The 20,556-nt window shown below is 39.2% G+C and overlaps 3 protein-coding genes across 3 annotated transcripts in view; all 3 read right to left on the reverse strand.

Annotated features, from left to right (window-relative positions):
- Nucleotides 1–2,166: 2,166 nt before the first annotated feature.
- LOC101297886 lies at nucleotides 2,167–3,792 on the reverse strand. Its single transcript, XM_004308538.1, has one exon. The coding sequence runs from the start codon at nucleotides 3,670–3,672 to the stop codon at nucleotides 2,167–2,169; it is 1,506 nt and encodes a 501-aa protein (XP_004308586.1). The 5' UTR covers nucleotides 3,673–3,792.
- Nucleotides 3,793–12,118: 8,326 nt separating this feature from the next.
- On the reverse strand, nucleotides 12,119–17,228 carry LOC101306958. The gene is made up of 9 exons (XM_004307063.1): nucleotides 17,009–17,228; nucleotides 16,616–16,900; nucleotides 16,456–16,515; nucleotides 16,137–16,346; nucleotides 14,983–15,101; nucleotides 14,351–14,448; nucleotides 12,831–12,955; nucleotides 12,568–12,754; nucleotides 12,119–12,439 (listed from the first exon to the last, which is right to left on the reverse strand). Exons 1-8 carry the CDS (start codon nucleotides 17,216–17,218, stop codon nucleotides 12,593–12,595), a joined length of 1,269 nt encoding a protein of 422 aa, XP_004307111.1. The 5' UTR covers nucleotides 17,219–17,228; the 3' UTR covers nucleotides 12,119–12,439; nucleotides 12,568–12,592.
- A 1,010-nt stretch (nucleotides 17,229–18,238) lies between these two features.
- Nucleotides 18,239–20,556, reverse strand: part of LOC101307247 (putative amidohydrolase YtcJ-like) — a 10,050-nt gene continuing 7,732 nt past the window's right edge. The window contains exons 12-15 of the mRNA XM_004307064.1: nucleotides 20,350–20,424; nucleotides 19,613–19,744; nucleotides 19,391–19,506; nucleotides 18,239–18,602 (exon numbers count right to left, since the gene is read on the reverse strand). Coding sequence (XP_004307112.1) covers nucleotides 18,428–18,602; nucleotides 19,391–19,506; nucleotides 19,613–19,744; nucleotides 20,350–20,424 — 498 coding nt within the window. The 3' untranslated portion in view covers nucleotides 18,239–18,427. The remainder of the gene's footprint in view (nucleotides 18,603–19,390; nucleotides 19,507–19,612; nucleotides 19,745–20,349; nucleotides 20,425–20,556) is intronic.

The raw sequence follows: 20,556 nt of genomic DNA on the forward strand, positions 1-20,556 counted from the left end.
GAGAGAGAGAGAGAGAGAGAGAGAGAGAGAGAGAGAAGGAGAAGATCTGCACCGTCTGTGTAATCTAATGATTGGTTTTTGAAAGTCTGTAAGTGGTCCGCAACTCTGCGGTCCGCAGTAGAAGGGGCTCCCTAGAAACATTACCCACTGCTTTTGGCCTTATCAATTATGAGTTTTCTTTCATGAGTTGCTGATGAGGACATCATAGTCAAACCTTTCAAGGTTTATGAGCGAAAGAAATGGAAGGAGAAAGCACCTAGTCATTCAAGATAATTATTACACCTGGGAGGAAAACAAAGTCTGATTCTAAAAGTCTCTAAGCTGCCTGTGTCTTTTCATATCTCCATTTCAGTTTAGAAGTCTTAGTGCACGTTTCTTACATGGGATTGGACTGGACTGGACTGTCTTCCATAGTCTAACCCCTGAAATCCCACGTTTGGCAACAAAAGGGACTCTCTTAAATGAGCATACAGAGTCCCAAATTCTCTTTTAGACCTTCTTCCATAGACCGCCCAAAAACCATGGGACTATGGAAGCTTTTGTTTTCTCGAGCTAACTTCGCATCTTCTAAAGCCTCAGAGTCTCAGAGCAATGAATGGCCGCAGCTCAACGGCATCTTCCACCTCTCAGCTCCGACCTCCCCAAGCCGGAATTCGAGCTTCTGAAACTCGAGTTTTCTAAAATCTCCAAAATTCCTTATTACCAGGACCCAACACCACATCTTCTACCCAACACATTTCAGCAATTTTGAAACTTAACACAAGCCCCGAAATACAAAATTGAACCCGAATCAGACGAACCCAGAAAGCACAGCCGTAAACAGTTGAACCCATGGTGGCTGAAAAACCCAAAGACGAATTCTCCCAAATCATAATCGAATTCAAAAACCATGGATACTAGCATGCATGTAGAGTACGATGAATACATCAAATTTCATACCTCATGCACCTTAAAACATCGCCTGAGCCGCCGGACCTTGTTGAGTATTGCCGGAGATCGCGAGATTTTCGGTGTTCGATTCTCTCTCCATACTGATCGATCAAGACTAGACGAACGTCGGCGAATGCAAAACTGATGAAATTGGATATGTGCGATGGCCGATGGTGATCTCACGACGGAGTTCTGGGTTTGGATCTCTGCGTAGGCCATCGTTCTTCTGTAAAAACATTTCATTCTTCTCCAGTCTAGCACAACACCAAACACGGGACAGGTTTTATTAAGATTTAAGTGGGGCTTGAGGAAGCTAGGACTCTTATAAAAAATAAGCCCATGTTACATAGTCCTGGGTACCAAACATCCCCTTAAGGTCTCTTTTAGTTAGTCTTAAATGCGTCAGTTTCAGTAGAGTCCTAATAAGTCTTTAATGCTTCAGTTTTAGAAGTGTCTTTAAGAGTCTTTAGTGCAGTCCATTTGAGCTATCAACTTAAGTATAAGCAAGTGTAAGGGCCCCCAGGTATGTTATGTTTTATGAATAAAATTATCAGAGTAGTTTTTGAATTTTCCTGTCATGGAATTGGCGTGAAGCCTAGTGCTGGGTGAGAAGCCCAGATTTGGTGAGAAACCAGGGAGTGATTCCCAAATCAAAGTGTTTTGTGTGTGTTTAAAACCCTAAGCTTTAGAGCTTGTTGATCCTGGTGTCTTAGCAGTAAGTTTGTAGGTTTGTTGCATCAGTTGCCCAACTTCTTGTAAAAAAAAAATTAATTAATAATAACAAAAATGATAAATAGATATATACACCATAAACTTGTATTGAAGAATGTTGAAGAAGTAGTGGAAGAAAAAGGAGAGTATCTTATCAATAATATTGAAGAAACACCGCAGCATTATCCATGATTTAGAAGTACCAACAGTACTGTCCATTGAAATTTAGACCAAAACAAACAAAGTCCTTTGCATTTTCAGGTTGATGTTAGCTTTAGAAATTTCAATTAAAGCTGTACTCAACAAAATCTCTTTCTCTAATCTCTCACCAGGTCATAGAATTAACAGAACTTTCTTTCACACATGGGTACTTCACCTGATAATTAACTTCTCACTATCACCAACTTTTCTAGTTTCAACATTCTTATGTTTCTTACATAGTATCTCAAAATTTCTGATATAGTTAGTTTATCTTTGTCCATAGGATTTCCAGCCTTCATCCTATTGGATAATGGACAGGAAACTTTACAGGAATAGGGGAGGAAAAAAGAGCTGTACTAATTCATCTGAATTAGTTGGAGAATAAACACAAGGAAGGGTGGCATCAGTGATCTTGTCCATTTTTTTTGAACCCACTGCAGTTTTCTTAGCTTTCTTTTTGGGTGGCGAAGACTCGTGTTCAACCATCACCGAGGCCTTCCACCACTTCAAGTATCTTGCACTAGCATTTGCCTCAGAAAGTCTGGATGGGATATACAATTTCACATTCTCAGAACTGTGACTGAGTTGACCAACAGAACATGGAAGGTCTTGATCATATCCAAATTGCATAGCCACTCGATGCGGAAGGTAGAGTTGCTTAGTACCAAGTCCAACTAACTGAATCACCTGCAAGCATACAGCAAATGACAATAGTTCATCATCCAAACCTGGTCCAACCAACACCCTCTCTTCCTTGTCAGCATAGTATTTAGGCAATTTCCAATTCTCCACAGCAATCGCATATGGGCGCCACAAGAAACCTTCTCCTGCTGAGTCCAACACAGTACTCAAGTTTTCAACATTCGGACCCTTTACTTTATCCCATCGAGCCATTCTCGGCTCAGCATATCTGATAACATTGGGTTTCGGCCTAATGTCCAAAAACCTTTCCCATCCCCAAACCTGAACTAATTGAAACGGTGACTTAAGATTGAGTTTTAACACATGATCATCATTAGTAGTGGCATTTAATTCATTTGACTCTACAATAGCATTTTTCAACAAACTCAAATCTCTATAAATGCTGGCAAGAACAGCCGGAGCAAGCGCGATTCCAGTCCCCCTAGCTAGATGAACTGCAATGGAAAACACATGCTTTTGTATCGACTTGAAAGCGCCATGAAAAACATACCTGCACAACCAATAGGCAAGAAAAGCTTGGTGCTCAATTTCACTCCCACTGCCCATGAACCTGTTCAACCATAAGCTTGTGGTAGCCTTCCTGGACCCAGTATTATAAATCTCCTTCCTCTCTCTATCTAGCTTCTCTTCCAATTCTTTCCCTGGGTTTTCCAGAGGCTTGAGAACAGAGTCACCCAAAACAGAGTAGCCACCCAAAACCATAACATCCTCCAATGTGAATGTTGCTTCACCCCAAGGAAACATAAAGGTGTTGGTTTCACAACACCATTTCTCTCCAAACCCAAACACCAAACTGTTCATTCTTTTGATATCGTACGTCGAGTTGAAGATGGCTTCATAGATACCAGCTTGCTTCCATGTATGTTGGTGAGTAGTGGCCATTTGAGCAACCCATGTTGTCCAGTGTTTATGAGGGTGTGGCCATCCATGGAACTCAAGTTTCAGTCTTGGGTCGAAATGGGATGGGAGGGAGTTGAAACAGTGAGAGAGCTTGAAAGGAGGCTCGTCAATGGAGGAAGGCACAATGGGTTTGAGAAAGTGGGCGTTTTTCTGAAATGGGTCTCCGCCATTTGGTGCCACCATAAGCGCTTCGGTCTCTTCAATCAAAGAGTAGCGTGGAGTGTCCATGGGTGAGGGTCTCAAGATTAAGACTTTGGTTTAGGCCTTTTGGATAAGAGAGATCGATTGGCGAGGGCGAGGGGTTTTGGGATCAAAACTTTGCTGACTGAGGAAAGTTGATCGAATTTCTCATTCATGGTTGATAGTGTTGAGCTAGCTACATGAAAATTTTCATTTTATTTTTCCCAAAATAGAAATATAACATCACAATAAGGTTATTGTGGTCAGACATCTCATGCAGCAGTTTATTAATCCTAAATAAGTAAGCTACGTTCCCCCAAAAAAATATATATGATTGCTCAAAAAATGCTCTTTAAATTTAAAAAATAGAGTGGTAAGCTGAGAATTTTTTGTCTAGAAAGTTGATCTATCCAAGGTCTATGATAGACTTAGCTGAAGCTTTATTAAGATGGTGTTGTATGAAGCTTATTTTTCTCGTGATTTAGCTAAGTTGATCATGAATTGTACCATCTTCCAATCAGTGTAAACGGTGAGGTAACCAATTCTTTTCAGGTTCAAAGAAGTATTAGATAAGGTGATCCTCTTTCATCTTACATTTTTGTGTTTTGCATGGAAAAATTATCTCATCTTATTCAGTCTGTTGTGTATTATTATTGGAGACCTGCAGAAGCTTCTCAGTCTAGACCTAAAATTTCTCACTTATTTTTTTGCGATGTTGTTTGCTGAAGCTACCCATTATCAAGTTTCAGTTCTCAAAAAATGCCTTGATACTTTTGTTCTTTATCTAGACAAGCTGTCAGTTATGAGAAGTCTCCAATCTACTCCTCCCTTAGTACCTGCAAGAATGTGGTTGCTGCTATTAGCAGTATCTGTGGCCCTCCTCTCACAAATGACCTTGGTAATTATCTTGGCATGCATTGTTGATGCCATGATTTGGTTCAACAACGAAACTTGACTTTTCAACCTATTCTGCGTAAGACGTGTTGAAATGTCAATAAGCCACATAAGACTCTGACCTTTCAACACACTTAAAACTTTATTCGATAAATAAAGAGAATCCTCACACATAAATAATCGTGAGATGTCTAACTTAGAATTCCAAGTCTTCAACCTTAGACGGTCACCAAGTGTCGTGGATAGTCACCAAATGATTACCACTGACATGTCAAGACTAACCATCTAACATGGAAGGCTAAAGCATATCGTTGAACTAACATTAGAGAAGCATAGTCTAAAATGAGTCTAGAGCCACAACGTTCAAGGTCGATACTTCAACCTCTAAGATCAAGAGTTCAGCCTCCAAGGTTAAGGCCTCGACCCTCAGGTCACTCTTAGACATGCAATAGTCAGCTGATCTACTCTCACCAACTCTTCCACGTGTCAAGCTCCAACATCAGGTATGGGCCTCTAACATGTGAATAGTGGTCCAAGAGTCAACTCTCACCTACCAGGACACGTGTCGCTCACTGATGACGAGTACAGTCTAAATGCATGACCAAAAGGTGATGTCATACCACCACCCAATCAAGCACATGCTTGTTAGCCCCATCTCATGTCAATCAACCCCATCTTGTGTCAGCCACCCACTTAATCAGACCCATTCCATGCCAGATCCTCAATAAGGTATGTTTGGTGAAGAACCCATGCCTTCACTTTCCACGTCAACAAACTCAACCCCTATAAATTCCAAGTCTTCCTAAGGCTAAAAAGACGGGATATCTTCTTCTTTTCTCTCCCTAAAACCATGCCAAAATGCATAAGAGAGGCTGCCATTTCTTCCTCCCAAAGATGATGTCAAAGTGCATAATCTCTCTCTTTCTCTTTCTGTGTTGGCATGTCAGGGATGTTTCAGCTCAATGCCAAAGCATCTTACACTTCTTATGTCTTCATATTGCTAAAACACTCTAATGACATGGGCGTCAAAGAGTTTTTGGTCGGCCTTAGGCTGGTCCTCCGATGACCTTCCATCTCTTCACTTTGTTAGATCATCATCAAGTGGAGGAAGCTAAACGTCGAATGCACGACGTCTAGGAGAAGTTTATCAACTTCATCTGACAAAGGAGCGAGAAAGCTCATCATTAAGTGGAGGAAGCTCAACGTCGAGTGCACGACGTCCAGGAGAAGACTATCAGCTTCATCCAACAAAGAAGTGTGAAGGCTCATCATCCAATGAAGGAAGCCTACCAATCAGTGGAGAAGGTTCATCATCCAGTGAAGGAAGCCCACCAATTAATAGAGAAAGCTCAACATCCAGTGGAAGGAACCCCACCAATGGAAAGCTCATCAACCAGAGGAAGCCTACCATCAACATCTAAGGCAATACTATATGTTCCACCCAACAAAGGAGTGAAGGAAGTCAACCTAAGAAGCGAGAGAAACTCACCAAAGGAGTGCAAGAAGCTCATTATCGAGTGAAGGAAACACACCATCGAATGGAGGAATCTCACCGTTGAGTGGAGGAAGCTCACCATTGAGTGAAGGATGTCAAAGGTTATATGATCGATCACCCCCGCTAAACAATGACAACAATGCTCTAAGACACCTTACTTAAGAGGAGATATGATGTCCATGATCAAGAATCCAATCTCATTCATGGAAGTCGGATGCACAAGACCATCAATGTCATTCCTCTAGTCTCATGCAATGGACCACGAAGACACGATCCTAGACCATCGAGGCATACCCTTCATCAATATGAAGTGGACGACCAAGACCATGCTTGTGGACAAACTAACCGAGGAGGAAGATTGGCCCACTAAAAGAGAACAACCCCACCACTTTACACGTTGGATTTCAACAGAACCTCCGTGGACCCGTTGGTGCTAAAAATCGACATCAACATATCTCATCCATTTAGGGTTAATAAGCATACTTATGATGGAATTTTTGATAAAGTTCCAACTATACTCTCTAGCTGGAAAAACAAAATTCTCAGCATGGAAGGTAGGCTCACTAGCTTGTCCAATCTGTTACTTATGCTATTCCTAACTATACAATGTAAACAGCTAAATTTTCTGTCAGCTTGTGTGAGAAGCTTGACAAGTTAAACATGAACTTTATTTGGGGTGATTTGATAGTAAAAAGAAAGTGCATCTTGTGAATTGGGACATTGTTAGCCAACCTAAACAACTGGGTGGTTTAGGGATAAAAAAAAAAAAAACTAAAAGACATGAATCAGGCCACGCTTGCAAAAATTAGCTGGAGGATGTTTCAAAAAGACCAAGGTCTTTGGGCTTCTATGTTTTTTAAATATCTAAAACACTAACAGCCTTTTTTATGAATTATAGAGTTTTTTTGACTGCTCTAGTACACTGGGTTGGGGGGGAGGGGGGGGGGGGGGGGGGGAGGATACTACTAATGGCAGGTTTTCATTGAAACATGTCTATAACTCTCTTTGATCTTTTTGCTTCTCAAAATCCTCAGTGGAAACTTATTTTTGGAGACTTTGAGCTTCCTCCTGAGTTGAAAACCTTTCTATAGACCTTACTTCAGAAAAAGCTCCTTACTAATGTGCAGCGTGCTACTATAGGGTTCACAGTTAATGTTGCTTGTCTTGTTTGTAACTCTACAGATGAATCTCTCTTACACCTATTTCGAGATTGCCTCAGGTCTGTTCATATCTAGAATGCTTTTGATAAACCTAGTACTAATTCTAATTACTTTTCTCTTGATTGGAATGGATGGATTCAAGCTTAACTTCATTGTCATTCCATCATCAGAAATAACATTAACTTCAATGTCATTCCCAAACAACCAAGAGATATTACATGGAAAATTTTTCTCAATGAAACAAGCAGTAGTACACTAGTACAAATATAATTTGAAGTGCTAGAAATATTGAAAACTAAAACTGAGTTATCCCAAAAGAGTGCAAGTCCTCCGCTGCTTTGGCTAGTTGGATTGACAATGTGATAGTGATCATACTTGAGTTGCTTTTGCCAAGCTAGGAAGGTCGAACTCTTCTGTCGAGTTTCCATGATAAAAAACATAGAGGGGTTGTGGCGTTTCCAAAGATGCTTCAAGATTTTCTTTGTCAGGTCAACCTCTAAGCCTTGACAGTTCCAGGAGAGTAGCCTCATGGTTACCCCGTGGCTGCATCTGGCCAGCCACCGGTGCCATTGAGGAAGATGTCCTCTTTAGTTATGTAGTACCCTCTCGAGGTGGATGGAGCATCCAAATCAGTAGGGACTCATTCACAGGAAAATTTGGAGGGGTTGTGGTTCATGGATTATTTGTAGGGAGTCATACATAAGAAAATATAGGAAGTTATCAATGGATAGAGATGGGGGTGGGAGGGATGGAATTGGCATGGAGTTCTGGAAGGCTGCCAAGCTTAATTGCAGGGGAGGGATTGTGGCTTGATAGGATTCAGCAAGGATGTTTTGGACCGTGAACAGCCCTTTCGGGGTGGAGAGAGTCTCTCTTAAAAGGGTCACCTGATGATTCATAAGATTGCTATCAGTGGTAGGAATGGGACGGCGACCACGGCCTCGACCCCTCCCCCCACGGCCTCTTCTTCCTCCGGGGGTAGGAGCCTCCGGAATGGGGTTCGACATTAGTGTAGTTGTGAAACCCTCAATTAGAGCAGTGGGAGGGCTGGGGGACACCGCAAGATCTAGAGAGAAGGAGTGCTCTGTTGTCTCAGTCTCTTTCAGGATACCAGAAATCGATCTTGTTCTTGATCTTTTTTTGAGGGGACCACAGAGTCCTCTTCAGCAATACACTTCAACCTCAGATGATCCATGAAAAATGCAATCCCAATAATAGAATAGTCATTTGAAGGAGTGGGAAGGGAGGGGGTGAGAGTTGGACTTTGAGGAAGTGGTGGAGTTTGGGTGGAGGGGCAAGAAGGAATTGTGATTGTGTTTGTAGAGTTGTTAAGATGACGACCAGAATGGTAAAGAGGGCATACTGGGTTTGGATAGAAAGATTTGTTCAGGCTGGGCTACTTCGACCAGCCTGGGTCAGGGGAACAAAATCATTTTAGGTCGAATCAAAGATAAGTCGAGTGCGACCCACATATATCTCACCAGAGGAGTTCAATATTGCAGTGACACCTAGATTTTGCATTTCAAGGCTTGACACTTCATCATCTTCAGAATCCTTTTCCATTTCTAGAATAGCTTCTGCTACTGCTTTGCCTTTATCTCTTACATTTGTCAGGGTGGTAGTCCATGTTGGACCCCACTGATGGGCGTCGTGGATTGTGATCTCAGGGAGGTTCATTGATTGTGATTCCCCCACTCCTTTTGATTCCAGTGATCTGGGCCGCATTCTCATGTTGTGGAGAAGTGGGAGTTGATGACAATCTAAAGAATTGCCACCAATTTTGTCTTCCTTGAAAGAGTGCCTCTGAAATTTGTCCCAACCACCCTCCCTATCTGGGGTTCCTACCTCTTAGCCACTGGTGTGAGCATCCAAACGCCAAATCTCTTAGCTCTCACAAATCGAGCATGAGTACAGAACCTTTCAGTATGGCCCAATCGGCCACAATTGTAGCAGAACATAGAGATGTGCTCATATCGGAATTCCACCCACATCGAGTTGTTGTGTCTGCATCGGATCCAATCACCCGGCGCTAGGGGTTCTTGAGTATTAAGTTGAATCCGGACGCGTAGAAATCCCCTCCAACAAGTGACTATATTTGTGTTTTCAACCTCCAAAACTGTGCCGACAGTAGCTGCAATGGCTTTGGCATTTGGCATTTGGGATAATCATCTGCCCCAGTGGGACACCATGAATTTGCATCCAAATAGTGAGAAGGTGAAGAGGGACCTCATCGAGGCTTGAATCCAAGGGCCAAGGTTGAATATTGATGGTATGACCCATCACAGACCATAGGCCTCGATCAAGAATGAGTTGGTGACCGTTAGAGGTCATTGGGGTGATAGCAATGATATGGTGATCCCTAATTGATTCAATTTAGACTTCTCTGAAATCCGCCTAGGCTTTGGAGAGGATGCAGATAACAGGGAAACATTGAGAAATTTCTTTGTTATGATGAACCCCAAGAGGGTGGTTGGCTGGGCTGGATCAATATCCGGGAGGTTGAGGTCAAAGATTGGGTCTTCATTTGTGACAATGGGGTTATGGCTTGAATCCATGTAGGAGTATAGTACCAGGATTGACAATGCAAAGGGGGCTCGGTGATGGACGTTTAAGGAGATTGTATATTGACTATGATTGGAGGGAAATGAGTTGATTGAGATTTGGATGAGATTGGGAGTATTTATACACGACTGGGGTGGGGATCTTGAACATAGTGAGACCATTTGAGATGGGTCGCTGAGATTTAGGAGTAAAAGATTCTAGAAAGCCTGGTTTGATGGTGTAGAGGTTGAAGCAGAGGGATTAAAGGCTCGTTAGAGAATGCTCCTCTAGAGGTGAGTGAAGTGACTGTCAACAGGAAGGTGTTTGAAGTACGGAGGCAGGGACGAAGCATAGTACATCACTATCTGGGCTGTAGCCCAGACAACTATATTATGTTTTGCAAATTAAGTAGACTTAATTACCCTAAATTTCACATCTTAGCCGAGTCAAATAGTCTAGCAATCAAGCATTAGTGTTCTAATCAGTAGAGAATTCAATACTTGATTGACTTTTTGTCATGTAATAAATACGCACCAACACAAATGCAAACCTCATTCAAAATCAAAAATAAATGCTTGTTAATACAGTGTTTAATTCTAATTCTTCTCTTCAACTTGGTTTTATTTTTCTTCTTCGGAATGTGCGATTTAACTTAATTCATTAGAGTGTATCTGATATATACTAAACAATGAGCCAGTATCAATAAGCATTTTCTAAGAGGTATTCATATGTTTTGGAGCTTTCATCAAATGAAAGTTTTAACCCAGTCTATTTTGAGATCCTGGCTCCGTCCCTGTATGGAGGTAAGGCGTGGAGGGCTTGGATGAGAAATTTAATTTGATTGTTCAGTGGGGCCGAGAAGACAGAACATATGAAAGGTAAGGTCTATGGAGAAGTGGAGAGGGGAGTGAAATAAATGCTAAGCAGAGGGCAATTTGGAGGTAAGGTTAGGGTAGAAGAACAAGGATCTTTAATTAAGACTCATCCATGAAGAATTAATGGGGTATGGAGGAGGAGAGGGCTGAATATTTTCCAAGAGAGATCTGGAGTTAATGCTCTTCTGGGAGTGGGTTGATGAGACAAGATGGATGAGGGATCTGATTATGAGGTAGAGGAAGAGGTCAAGGAGAAGGATAGGAGTGGGATGGAGTGATTACTTCCACCTAGCTGAGAAGCAAAAAAAATTTCCGACTAGCCTCAACTGGAGAGGGGAAGGGGAGATGAACTCCGGGGAGGGGGCTCACTAGAGAGAGACGCTCTCGTTTAGAGAGAGTATTCCTTAATGTTATTAATGCTAGTGTTTGATAGTTGCGGGCACATTGTTTCCACAAAAGGTCCCAAGATTGTAGGCCGATTATTCATGAAAGTTTAATCATTGACCCAATAGTTTAATGATTGACTATGACCGTACATAGATATCATCCGATGTTAGCTGGATATAGCTTTCCGCCAACGCATCGCATTTGCCACTTTATATGTATGATGGAAGAAGTTTATTTCTACACATCAAGAAATGGATCAAACCATCAGAATGATATTTCCTTGTTAGACATGCTGACATGGGTTATTCATGTAAACCCCCAAACTAGATAGGTCTTTACAATTAGGAATGCAATAATACCTTGGAGGTATAATGAACAAAAAAATATGTACTTTTCTAATTTTTTGTAATTTTTGACTTTTTTTTTTCGTTTTAAAATTCGGGACCGGAATACGCGAATAGTTCGGCTAACAAATAAAACGGCGTATTTTTCCGCATCTTTGAAACAGTCCGGGAAACGGGTGATTATTTGCGAATTTACTAACTAGGCTACTAACTAGGGTTAGGGGTAACACGTGTTACCTGGGTTTCTTATAATTTCTACGTATATAATCGCTCTGCTTGGAAACCTATGGTGTACGCTGGATTACTGATTTTCAAATCAATATTGGCAATGGGGAGATTTTGGATGATGAGACCTGGTCACTTGGGGGATTTTCTACGGCATCGAACTTGCTTCTAGCAAAAATATTTCAACCCTTGAAGTGGAGTCTGATTCTGCCATTTTGGTCTAACTGCTGCAAAACACTGATATTAACTTTCACCCTCTCGATTCTCTTATTACTGGTTGTTTGACCTCTCAGTTTAACCACAAAAAATATAAAAGACCTCTCAATTCTCTTATTACTGGCTGTTTGAACCTAATGGTTGCTATGGGGAATGCTCATATTACTAAATTACTCACATCTTTAGAGAGTGCTTTGGCCAAGGATATCATCCATATGAGCTTGGCTTTATCACCTTTGACAGCCCTCCCACGTTCATGCAGTAATAAGAGAATGTTCTGTGTTTTTCTTTGGGTCTTTTAGACCCCGTTTGCAACTATAAAGAATGAACCCAAAAAAAAAAAAAGGCCAATTAGTGACAGAAACTTAGGTAAAACATCTCCACCATATAACAATCTTGATAGAAAGCTTCTAAAGCAGAAAAATGATAGCTTCTAATTATTCAAATCAGACTTACAATAGCAATTTATATACATGGAATTGCATAAATTATACATGTAACTATGATGGAGTATGAAATTTGAAGGTACTGAGCAAGGATAAAAGACAAACCTTTTGAGCTCCAACAACACTGTACATTTGCTGATTGATTCTTTCAACACTCCGAGTTTGCTGATGATTGTGCGGACTACTCTATTATATTAAAACCACCTTTTTTTCATCTAAGCAAATGCACAATCTGGTACAAGTCCAAACACCATGGGCTAAGTTTATCTTGTCATTGGAAAGCTGACAAACTTGTCTGGCTTGCAGTGTGATAATATCTCTTTTCCAGTTAAAATGTACCACACAGATTAGAGGTTGCACCTATCTGCAATGATTTCATCCAGCACTACCATGGATCAGAGCTGTTGCCGAGGAAGTTTCTTACATATGAAGGTCTGCTCCAACCATCCTCCATCAAAATTAGTTTAAGGCGTATCATCAACTTCTCTACAGCATCTTCCTCTAGATCGGTTGATGAATTAGATGATCGTCTAAGTTGTGGGCGAGTCTGCAACATATAAAAGTTTCATTTCATTAACTCGATATAGATTTCACAAGTTATTCAACATATATAGAAAACCAACCTTTGTGTCCTGATACAACTTTAAAAATTCAAGTGATTGCTCATAAAATCCACAATGGTAGAGAAGAATACTATAATCTCTCAATTCCTTCGAATCCGCTTCGAGGAGAATAAGACGTTCGCAAGCTGTAACAGTAGGCACACATTCAGATAAAGTATATGATTTTATTCAATAAGTAGAGTATGCACACACCCAAGTCAAAGTTGTATAAGCAACATTATCAGTTTGATGAATATGAAGAAAAAAGCACATTTTTTTTTCACTGTTATACTAGCAAAAATCTGAGTGTTGTAGTTAAGACCTCAGAGAATCAAGTCATATTAAGACAGAGTGACATAACTGTTTTTCTGTTTAGTGTTTACATGTTAGAGAGATTTCCTCATCCACATTGAACACAGATTCTACGACTGCAGGATAGTTTGAATCTTTATAACGGTAGTATTCAATACACTTCTTTAGAATGATTGTAACAGATATCGATAGATTGTAACTGATAGCTATGGTTCAGCTATATATCTGTAAAGTGTAAACAGAGTATGAATCAATGAAAACCATTTTCAACATTATGTTACATGACATTTGCTAAGAAATATTCCCCATACAATTGCATCAAGTTTTGGTATCAAAGAAAGTGACATGCGCATTGATTATAAGTAGACATTTCATTTTTCCCTGTTATCCTCGTGTTATTCTTCCTATTGATATTTTTCTTAAGTTTGGTCATAAAATATTTTTCTTTCTGGAGACTTGAATTGAAGATTCTCATGATTGTACAAACATGTTACAGCAATTTTACAGCACTATTAGCTAAATGACTACTGATACAAAGGCGAGCAATTGCATTACTGGCATCTAAACTTTTTGTTAGAAGAAAAAAAATTGTGCATCTGCATAGCATGATGTGACCACTTGAACTCAGTTTCTCTTCGTACCAAACCCAAAAGGATACAAAAGTTATTACAACCTCATGAGCAAAGAGAACAGTATGTACTAGATAAGATGAAAAAGATGACATAAATTTTTTAACTCAACTTAAAGGTCAGATTTGAAACTCAAAATTGTACATAAAACACCCCACACCCCACACCCCAACACACCCGCAACCCCACCCACCCCACCCCACCCCATTATAGAGATGAAAAAACCTATAGTACTTAAACAATGACTGCCAGAATAGTGCTTCTCCAATCATAACCCTACAAAAACATCTTAAAACTAACCCAATGCCTGTCCAAAATAGGACTTTTCTAATAATAACACTACCAAAGCATCTAACACTTATCGTAAAACTGCTATTCCATCAAATGACCCCATTCGTTGCAGTATAGTAGTCTAAATCTAAAGACCAACAGGTTTTACATAGAAACATGTCTATAAGAGAATGCAACTAGGTTTTTCCTCATCATTGCAGGTCACATCCCAAGTTATGGTGCTATAAGTTGAACAGCATCAAGAAAATTAATTGACTTGAGCTTATCGTCTTAGACACTAGGATTTAATGAGCTGAATTGAACACATACCTGATAATGCACGCCTCATATCCCCAAAATTTACACTAGTCCAAACACCACGATCTAGCCTATGTTTAGCAGCCTTAGCAGATGCAAGCCGAAAGCCACTGGAAAAGACAAGTATCATCGTACATAAGTGCATACATAAATAGTTAAAATAAAAACTAGAATGATCACGCAAGTTGGACAACATCTTAAACGAAGAAGGCCTTGGAAGTAGTAAATATGCCAAGTGCCTAGAATCTCGATAACTCGACTATTTCTTTTCCTTTTTTGCTACTAAGAAAAAGAAAAAATAGAAAAGATAAACACCCATGCAGATATCGACAAAATTGAAATAGCTTAACAATTTATTTAGAGTTTCACTGTTTATTTGTCTCTTCATTTATCAGACATATAGATAGCTATATGGTACTCCTTTAGCTAATTTTTCACAAGGACGATCCTTAAATGGCGACCTGAAAGCCATAGTCCAAACTATGGACATGCATTACAGGGTGGCTGCATTGACGAACATATAGTTTTAAGTTCATTATGCCCACTCTAAAAAATTATAGTACAAGTAGAAAAACAAGCATAGCTATTTAGGTGCCCAGTTATTTATATATGAGAAGTAAATAAGTACCATCAGATTGAAATACCTGTCTTCATCAACATTTGGCGCATCAATGAAGTTGGCAGCCCGTGCTGCCCTCAAAAATAAATTGCCTGATTGATCATGCTGAAATGGCCAGAAAGCTTCCTTCAAATTTCTTAGAATCTGCACATGACATATACTATATGACTTTTCAATACTCAAACTTGACATTTTGTAGACATCAATGTTTTTTTTTTTGGGTCAGCTTTTATTGAAGAAAAAAGCAAAGTACAAGGAGGCGGATAAGGAGTCCGCTTTAAAGAACTAAAGAGGGCAGCTAGAGCTAAAGGCTTGGCAGCTCATTGATTAGTTCTAAATCAAAGCTTAGGCATTAATGTTGGGAAAATTAACACTGTTGGAGACTGATTCAACCTCTATTTTACAGGTCTCCATTGAAGAAACTTACAAAAAATAAGAAGCCATTTAGTTATCTAATTGTGCTCAAATACGTAGAAGACAATCTCTTAAAGGACCTTGTTAATAACAAAATTGCCAAAGACTTCCTGCTCGGTTGATGTTCTGCAGAGGTTCTTGTTAATTGGGGACCCAAATTTATATAACTTGAGTGATGCTGTTTCAATAAGCGTCTGTGGTCCGTGGACTCCAAATATCCACTCTAGTTATACAAAGAACGATGCACCAAAATCTATTGAATGCTATCTAGATCGTACTATAATAAGTCAGTCATTGGGTCTAGATTGCTGGGCAATAAATTCTAGTACTTAATTATCAATTGAGATCATGACTGTCTGGGAACTCCATGACTGCTATATGCAGGCTCATTGTATCCCTAGATATAATAGAATGTCAGCTACTTTTGAAGTAGTGAGACCTGCAATAGTCTAGATTACATTGCCTCAACCACTTATAAACTAGTAGAAAGCCCCGCAGAAAAGGTTGTTCAGTCTTGAAAAGAAAAAAATGGCAAAGAAATACTAAAAATCACAAGAGAATCAATGAACCAGTGGTCAAAATCACAATGCAAGCAATCATACACAACATGCTGAATTTGAAAGAAGAGGGTTTATCATAGAAACTTCCTTTTCCATATTAAGCTAACAAAGCATAATTAGAATAATCATGCCGACACAACTAACTGATATAGGATGATATAAAGTAATGCACCAAACAAATTTCTGCAATGATAAGACTGATCACCTCAACCAAAAGGGCTTGTGATGTCATTATGTGTGCATGATCAGATTCCTTGCTTTTCTTTTTAGGATAACCTCTGGGAAGACTATGAGTATCGTGAGGAAAGAATAACTCCACATCAAAATCCAAAAGTCCCCACAAGCGAAGCATTTTCAGAATTTCCGAGTATATTAGTGACAGCATTGCAGTTGATCCTGAACGATGTGTCAAAACCTGTTTGCAACATAAACAGAAAACTCCTTACAAGACTATCCAACTGTAATGCTCTCATAAACAAGATTGACATAACATAGAAAAAAGGCGATAAGGCAGATTTCCATACTGAGTGGAGATATAGAGCTCTTGTTTCAAAGAGATGCCTCGCATTGGTTCTCCTGAACCCCTGAAGAGATAATCACAATTAGACACCTATATTCTTTTGATTATTTTCATTAAAATGCACATTACGTTACGCAGACATAAAATGATGCAAGGATGGTTACCTTGTGTATGAACAAATAATTCTCCAAACTCTCCAACAACCTCTCGGGAGACGATTTGTACGAAGAGTTGTAGTGAGAGCAATAGTCCATAGAAAGATCATCAAATCTACTGATGAAAGCCTCCACAGGAAGCGGAACCGAGGAATGCGACACGAGGGAGTCATCCTCAGCCGCAATGTAAAGAGCTGTCCTCCCCAAATCAACGCGTCTGTTGATGCTGATGCTGGTTTGCCTCTCTATATCTGACATTTGCCGAATCTGCGAGCAGAATCCCTCTCTAGCATCCTGATTCAAATCAAAACCATCATTATATTCAGCAATTACAAACTTCTTTTACTGCGTGAAAATCGGAATGAGAAAATGGAGTGGTGAGGTAGAAGAGACGGGTTTTACTCTGGCGTGAGAGGTGAGGATTCCGGAAGAATCGAGGGCATCGTGAAGGACGAAATTGAAGTGACTGTCGACATGGTTGGATTGGGCGAGGCAGAGGAGGCGAAACGGCGGAGGAGGGCACGGTTGGTATTTGAAGAATTTGGAGGGACAGGAGGAGGAAGAGGTTCTGAGAAGCCATGGAGAAGAAGAAGCACCAATCCAGCTGCTCATCCTTTCTTTGTTTCACAGACAAAAACGAAGCGAGTAAGTGGTCCTTTTATATCATTTTTAAACATATATTAAAGGATTTTCGATATTATCGGGTCTTTGCTTTATTTTTTTGGACCGTTGTGTTGGTTTCCTAATTATTATTTTGAAAACTGAAATGCTAAAACAAGTTTATCGTGAGTCGAATTCACGACCTCCTACTTACAAAGGGAGACTGATGCTACAAGACCAAATGGTATTTGGCGAAATCTTGTACCGATAAAAAGAAATTTTAAAAAAATAAATAAATAATAAGTTAAAAAAATACATTTTAAAAGGAAAATTAGTTTGTGTAAATCAAGGGCATGAATATCTTTAAGCTATCGAAATTGTTATCCAAAGTTTAAGATTGATTACAAAAGATCCCCCGAAGTATAGCATCTCTTTCACTTTCATACCTAAGTATCATTTCTTGCGTTTTCATACCTTAACTTTGACTAGCATCTCCAACAGTGGCTGATAAAATAGTTAATAAATTTATATGAAAGTTATATTTATCAATTCATTTTGAGAGTTTTGTTCCAGCATAGTCTATTAGAGAAAACTTAGCTATTCATTGACAAATTCTCTCTCCTAAATTGATAAATTTGTCAATTTTGCTTATCAATTTCTAAATTTGTCAACTTCTTAAGTATACTGCTGAAACAAAGATTCATTTAAAAATTGACAAATCTCTAATTTTTTCCAATTTATCAATGCTACTGGAAATGCTCACATATACCTCCATCAGTTAAGCTATATACCTCCATCAGTTAAGCTATACTTATAGAGAAAATCATGAAGAAGCTGTTAGAGATGCTCTTATTACTTACATCACACGTCGTATCATGCATGTATATCCACACCTGACACATGTAATACTAGAAGTTCCGGTATTGTAAGAAAGGGATGTTGGTTTATTTCCCCAACTCCTTTTAAAATGGAATCTCTAGATTGGGAAAGAAAAATACATGAAAGACTCGTTAGCTCAGACGAATTCGTATACTATTAAAACGCGCTCGGAAATTATAGCAAGATATATAGATGCGTGAAGAGTGACTCGTACAAAATCACAAATCATACAAACAGTTTTAACCAACATTTGTAAGCGATTCTCTCTTTTGGCATGCCTATTTTGAGTATTTTCTGCACAACAACACATAATCCTTTCATGTATTATAGGGTTTCAGACTTTCAGGGATAGGATTCTATACCGCCTACATATGTTGCATTAATGGATGCAGATCCTTCTGCCACAAAGTCATCCCATGAATATATGGAAAGTACGACAAAATCTGCCAGTTTTCCAGGGGACAAAGATCCCAGCTCACCATCAAGAAAGCATGCCCGAGCAGCTGAAAGAGTATACCTGTGATGATGATTGTAAATGTTTCAGGTGGAAATGTAATAATACAGCGTGTGTGCAAGAAACATCAAACAGCTTTGATTGATGATAGCATTTAGAAAGAGAGAAAATAAATAGTCATCTTAGTCATCCATCTCGGAAGTAAAAGACCCATCAAGTAATAAGAAAAAAAAACTATGGGAGACAATAAAAGTGATCATATGGACAAGGCAAGTTCTTTATTTCTAAGATATGCCTGGTCAGGGTTTGGTTTTTCCCCTACTTATATCACAATAACCATGAATGTTCTGAGATTACAGATTAATGCTTTCACCTCACTACTTATATTTCTGGTGCGTTTGGATGAGACAATTATAAAATTCTTTAGAAATTTAAAAAATAATGGAATGCACAACTCCATCAACTAAGATTACATTAATTGCAACTTTCAGGCAATCAATTCCATCAATGTTTTTCACAGAGAAAATTTATAACAGTAACTGAAATCTAGAAAATATGAATCCCTTATTTTCATTAAATTCAATCTGTTTTTTCTTCATCCAAACCCACCCCAAATGTGCTTCTGAAAATTCTTAAGACTTGAACCAAATATGATTGCCCTAAAAAGGAATTTGCTCAACATAGTGAACTTGAAAGTCAAAGTTTGGGGGCGTGACATATGAAGACAAAGCCCACTCACTTATAAGATGGGTTCTCTCCGAATGTGAATATTCTAAACAGCAGAACAGTGAAAAAATTCCAAGTAATAGAGATGATATTATTTAAAGGATAGCAGATGCAATGTTCCTTACGCTTTCAGTGAGTCATTCAGTGAAACACTCTCTGCTGGAGCCCAAGCAATATCCCAACCAGGGGGTATCCTTTTCATTGCCGTTATAATACCACCTAAAGGATTAATGTCTACAACCTGCAAAAATGCCAGCGTTCAAAAATTCACAAAGAATTTCACAAATAAACGATAATAATAGCTGCGTGCGACATATTCTTCCTGACATATATATCATTATACCTACCGGCCAGTCAGAGCCAAACACCAATTCTACATTGCTACGCAAGAGTGACTGGAATAAATAAGATCCCTTCTGTGCCCTGTTGATCCCAAGCTTTTTGTTCATAGACTCCACATCAAATAATAGGTGCTCTGGCTATTGGGATGTGGTGGATTGAGTATGCCATTACAATTGGTTCCATACATTAAAACAAATCAAATCAAATAAAGCATTAACAACAGTCACTAGAAAGTTTTAGAACTGGAAGTCAAAAGGAATGAAGAAAGCATACGAAATTATAAGAACAGAAGAAGGGAAGGTACTCATTTACTCAAGATATATTTATGATTTTATATGATACAGGTTATTATAATATAACAAACCACATACATGGAAACACCAATGCAAGAAAGAAGAAAAGACATCCTCCACTTGCAGATTCATAGAAATGTCTCCAATGAAAGTTCAGTCAGTAACATGTCCTCCTGTAACCAGTAGAAGCACCTAGCCCCCAGCTCCCAAGCATTCTTAAAGAACAAGCTAAACATAATTCTATATTTATTAACAACAAAAATAAAGGGGTACACCGATTCGAAAACAGTTGGATTCTCTTAGATGCAAAATGATCACAATATGATTGAAATGTGAACCTCAAACCATTACAAATAATTCTGGGAATAACAATATTAGCAGTTATATTAAGTTGAGATGCAAAGTAATTACAAAAATGATAAGAATGCCAAAAAGCAGTGTGATCAAACCTGTACTGAAGCAACAATCCCAAGTTTACCGAATCTCGCTGGTGCCCCATGTGTCAGATGCTGAGCATGCTCAATCTGAAAGCATATAATCCAGTAATGCAAACCATAAATTGAAACGGAAAGTAACCTGTGAAACTTATATATGGTATATAATATATATATAGAGGATCTATATATATATACAGCCCGGTATGTGAAGCGGACTTC

The sequence above is a fragment of the Fragaria vesca genome, linkage group LG7, assembly GCF_000184155.1.
Source record: "Fragaria vesca subsp. vesca linkage group LG7, FraVesHawaii_1.0, whole genome shotgun sequence".
Taxonomy (NCBI): Eukaryota; Viridiplantae; Streptophyta; class Magnoliopsida; order Rosales; family Rosaceae; genus Fragaria; species Fragaria vesca.

What these genes read in the sequence shown, in the direction of transcription:
- LOC101306958 (XM_004307063.1), bottom strand. Translation starts at nt 17,218, where the DNA reads ATGAGCAGCTGGATTGGTGCTTCTTCTTCTCCATGGCTTCTCAGAACC. An exon ending in GAGCTCTATATCTCCACTCA is followed by an intron (nt 16,347 to 16,455) that starts GTATGGAAATCT and finishes TGTTGCAAACAG; the next exon opens with GTTTTGACACATCGTTCAGG. An exon ending in TATGAGGCGTGCATTATCAG is followed by an intron (nt 12,956 to 14,350) that starts GTATGTGTTCAA and finishes CTACTGTTACAG; the next exon opens with CTTGCGAACGTCTTATTCTC.
- LOC101297886 (XM_004308538.1), bottom strand. Translation starts at nt 3,672, where the DNA reads ATGGACACTCCACGCTACTCTTTGATTGAAGAGACCGAAGCGCTTATG.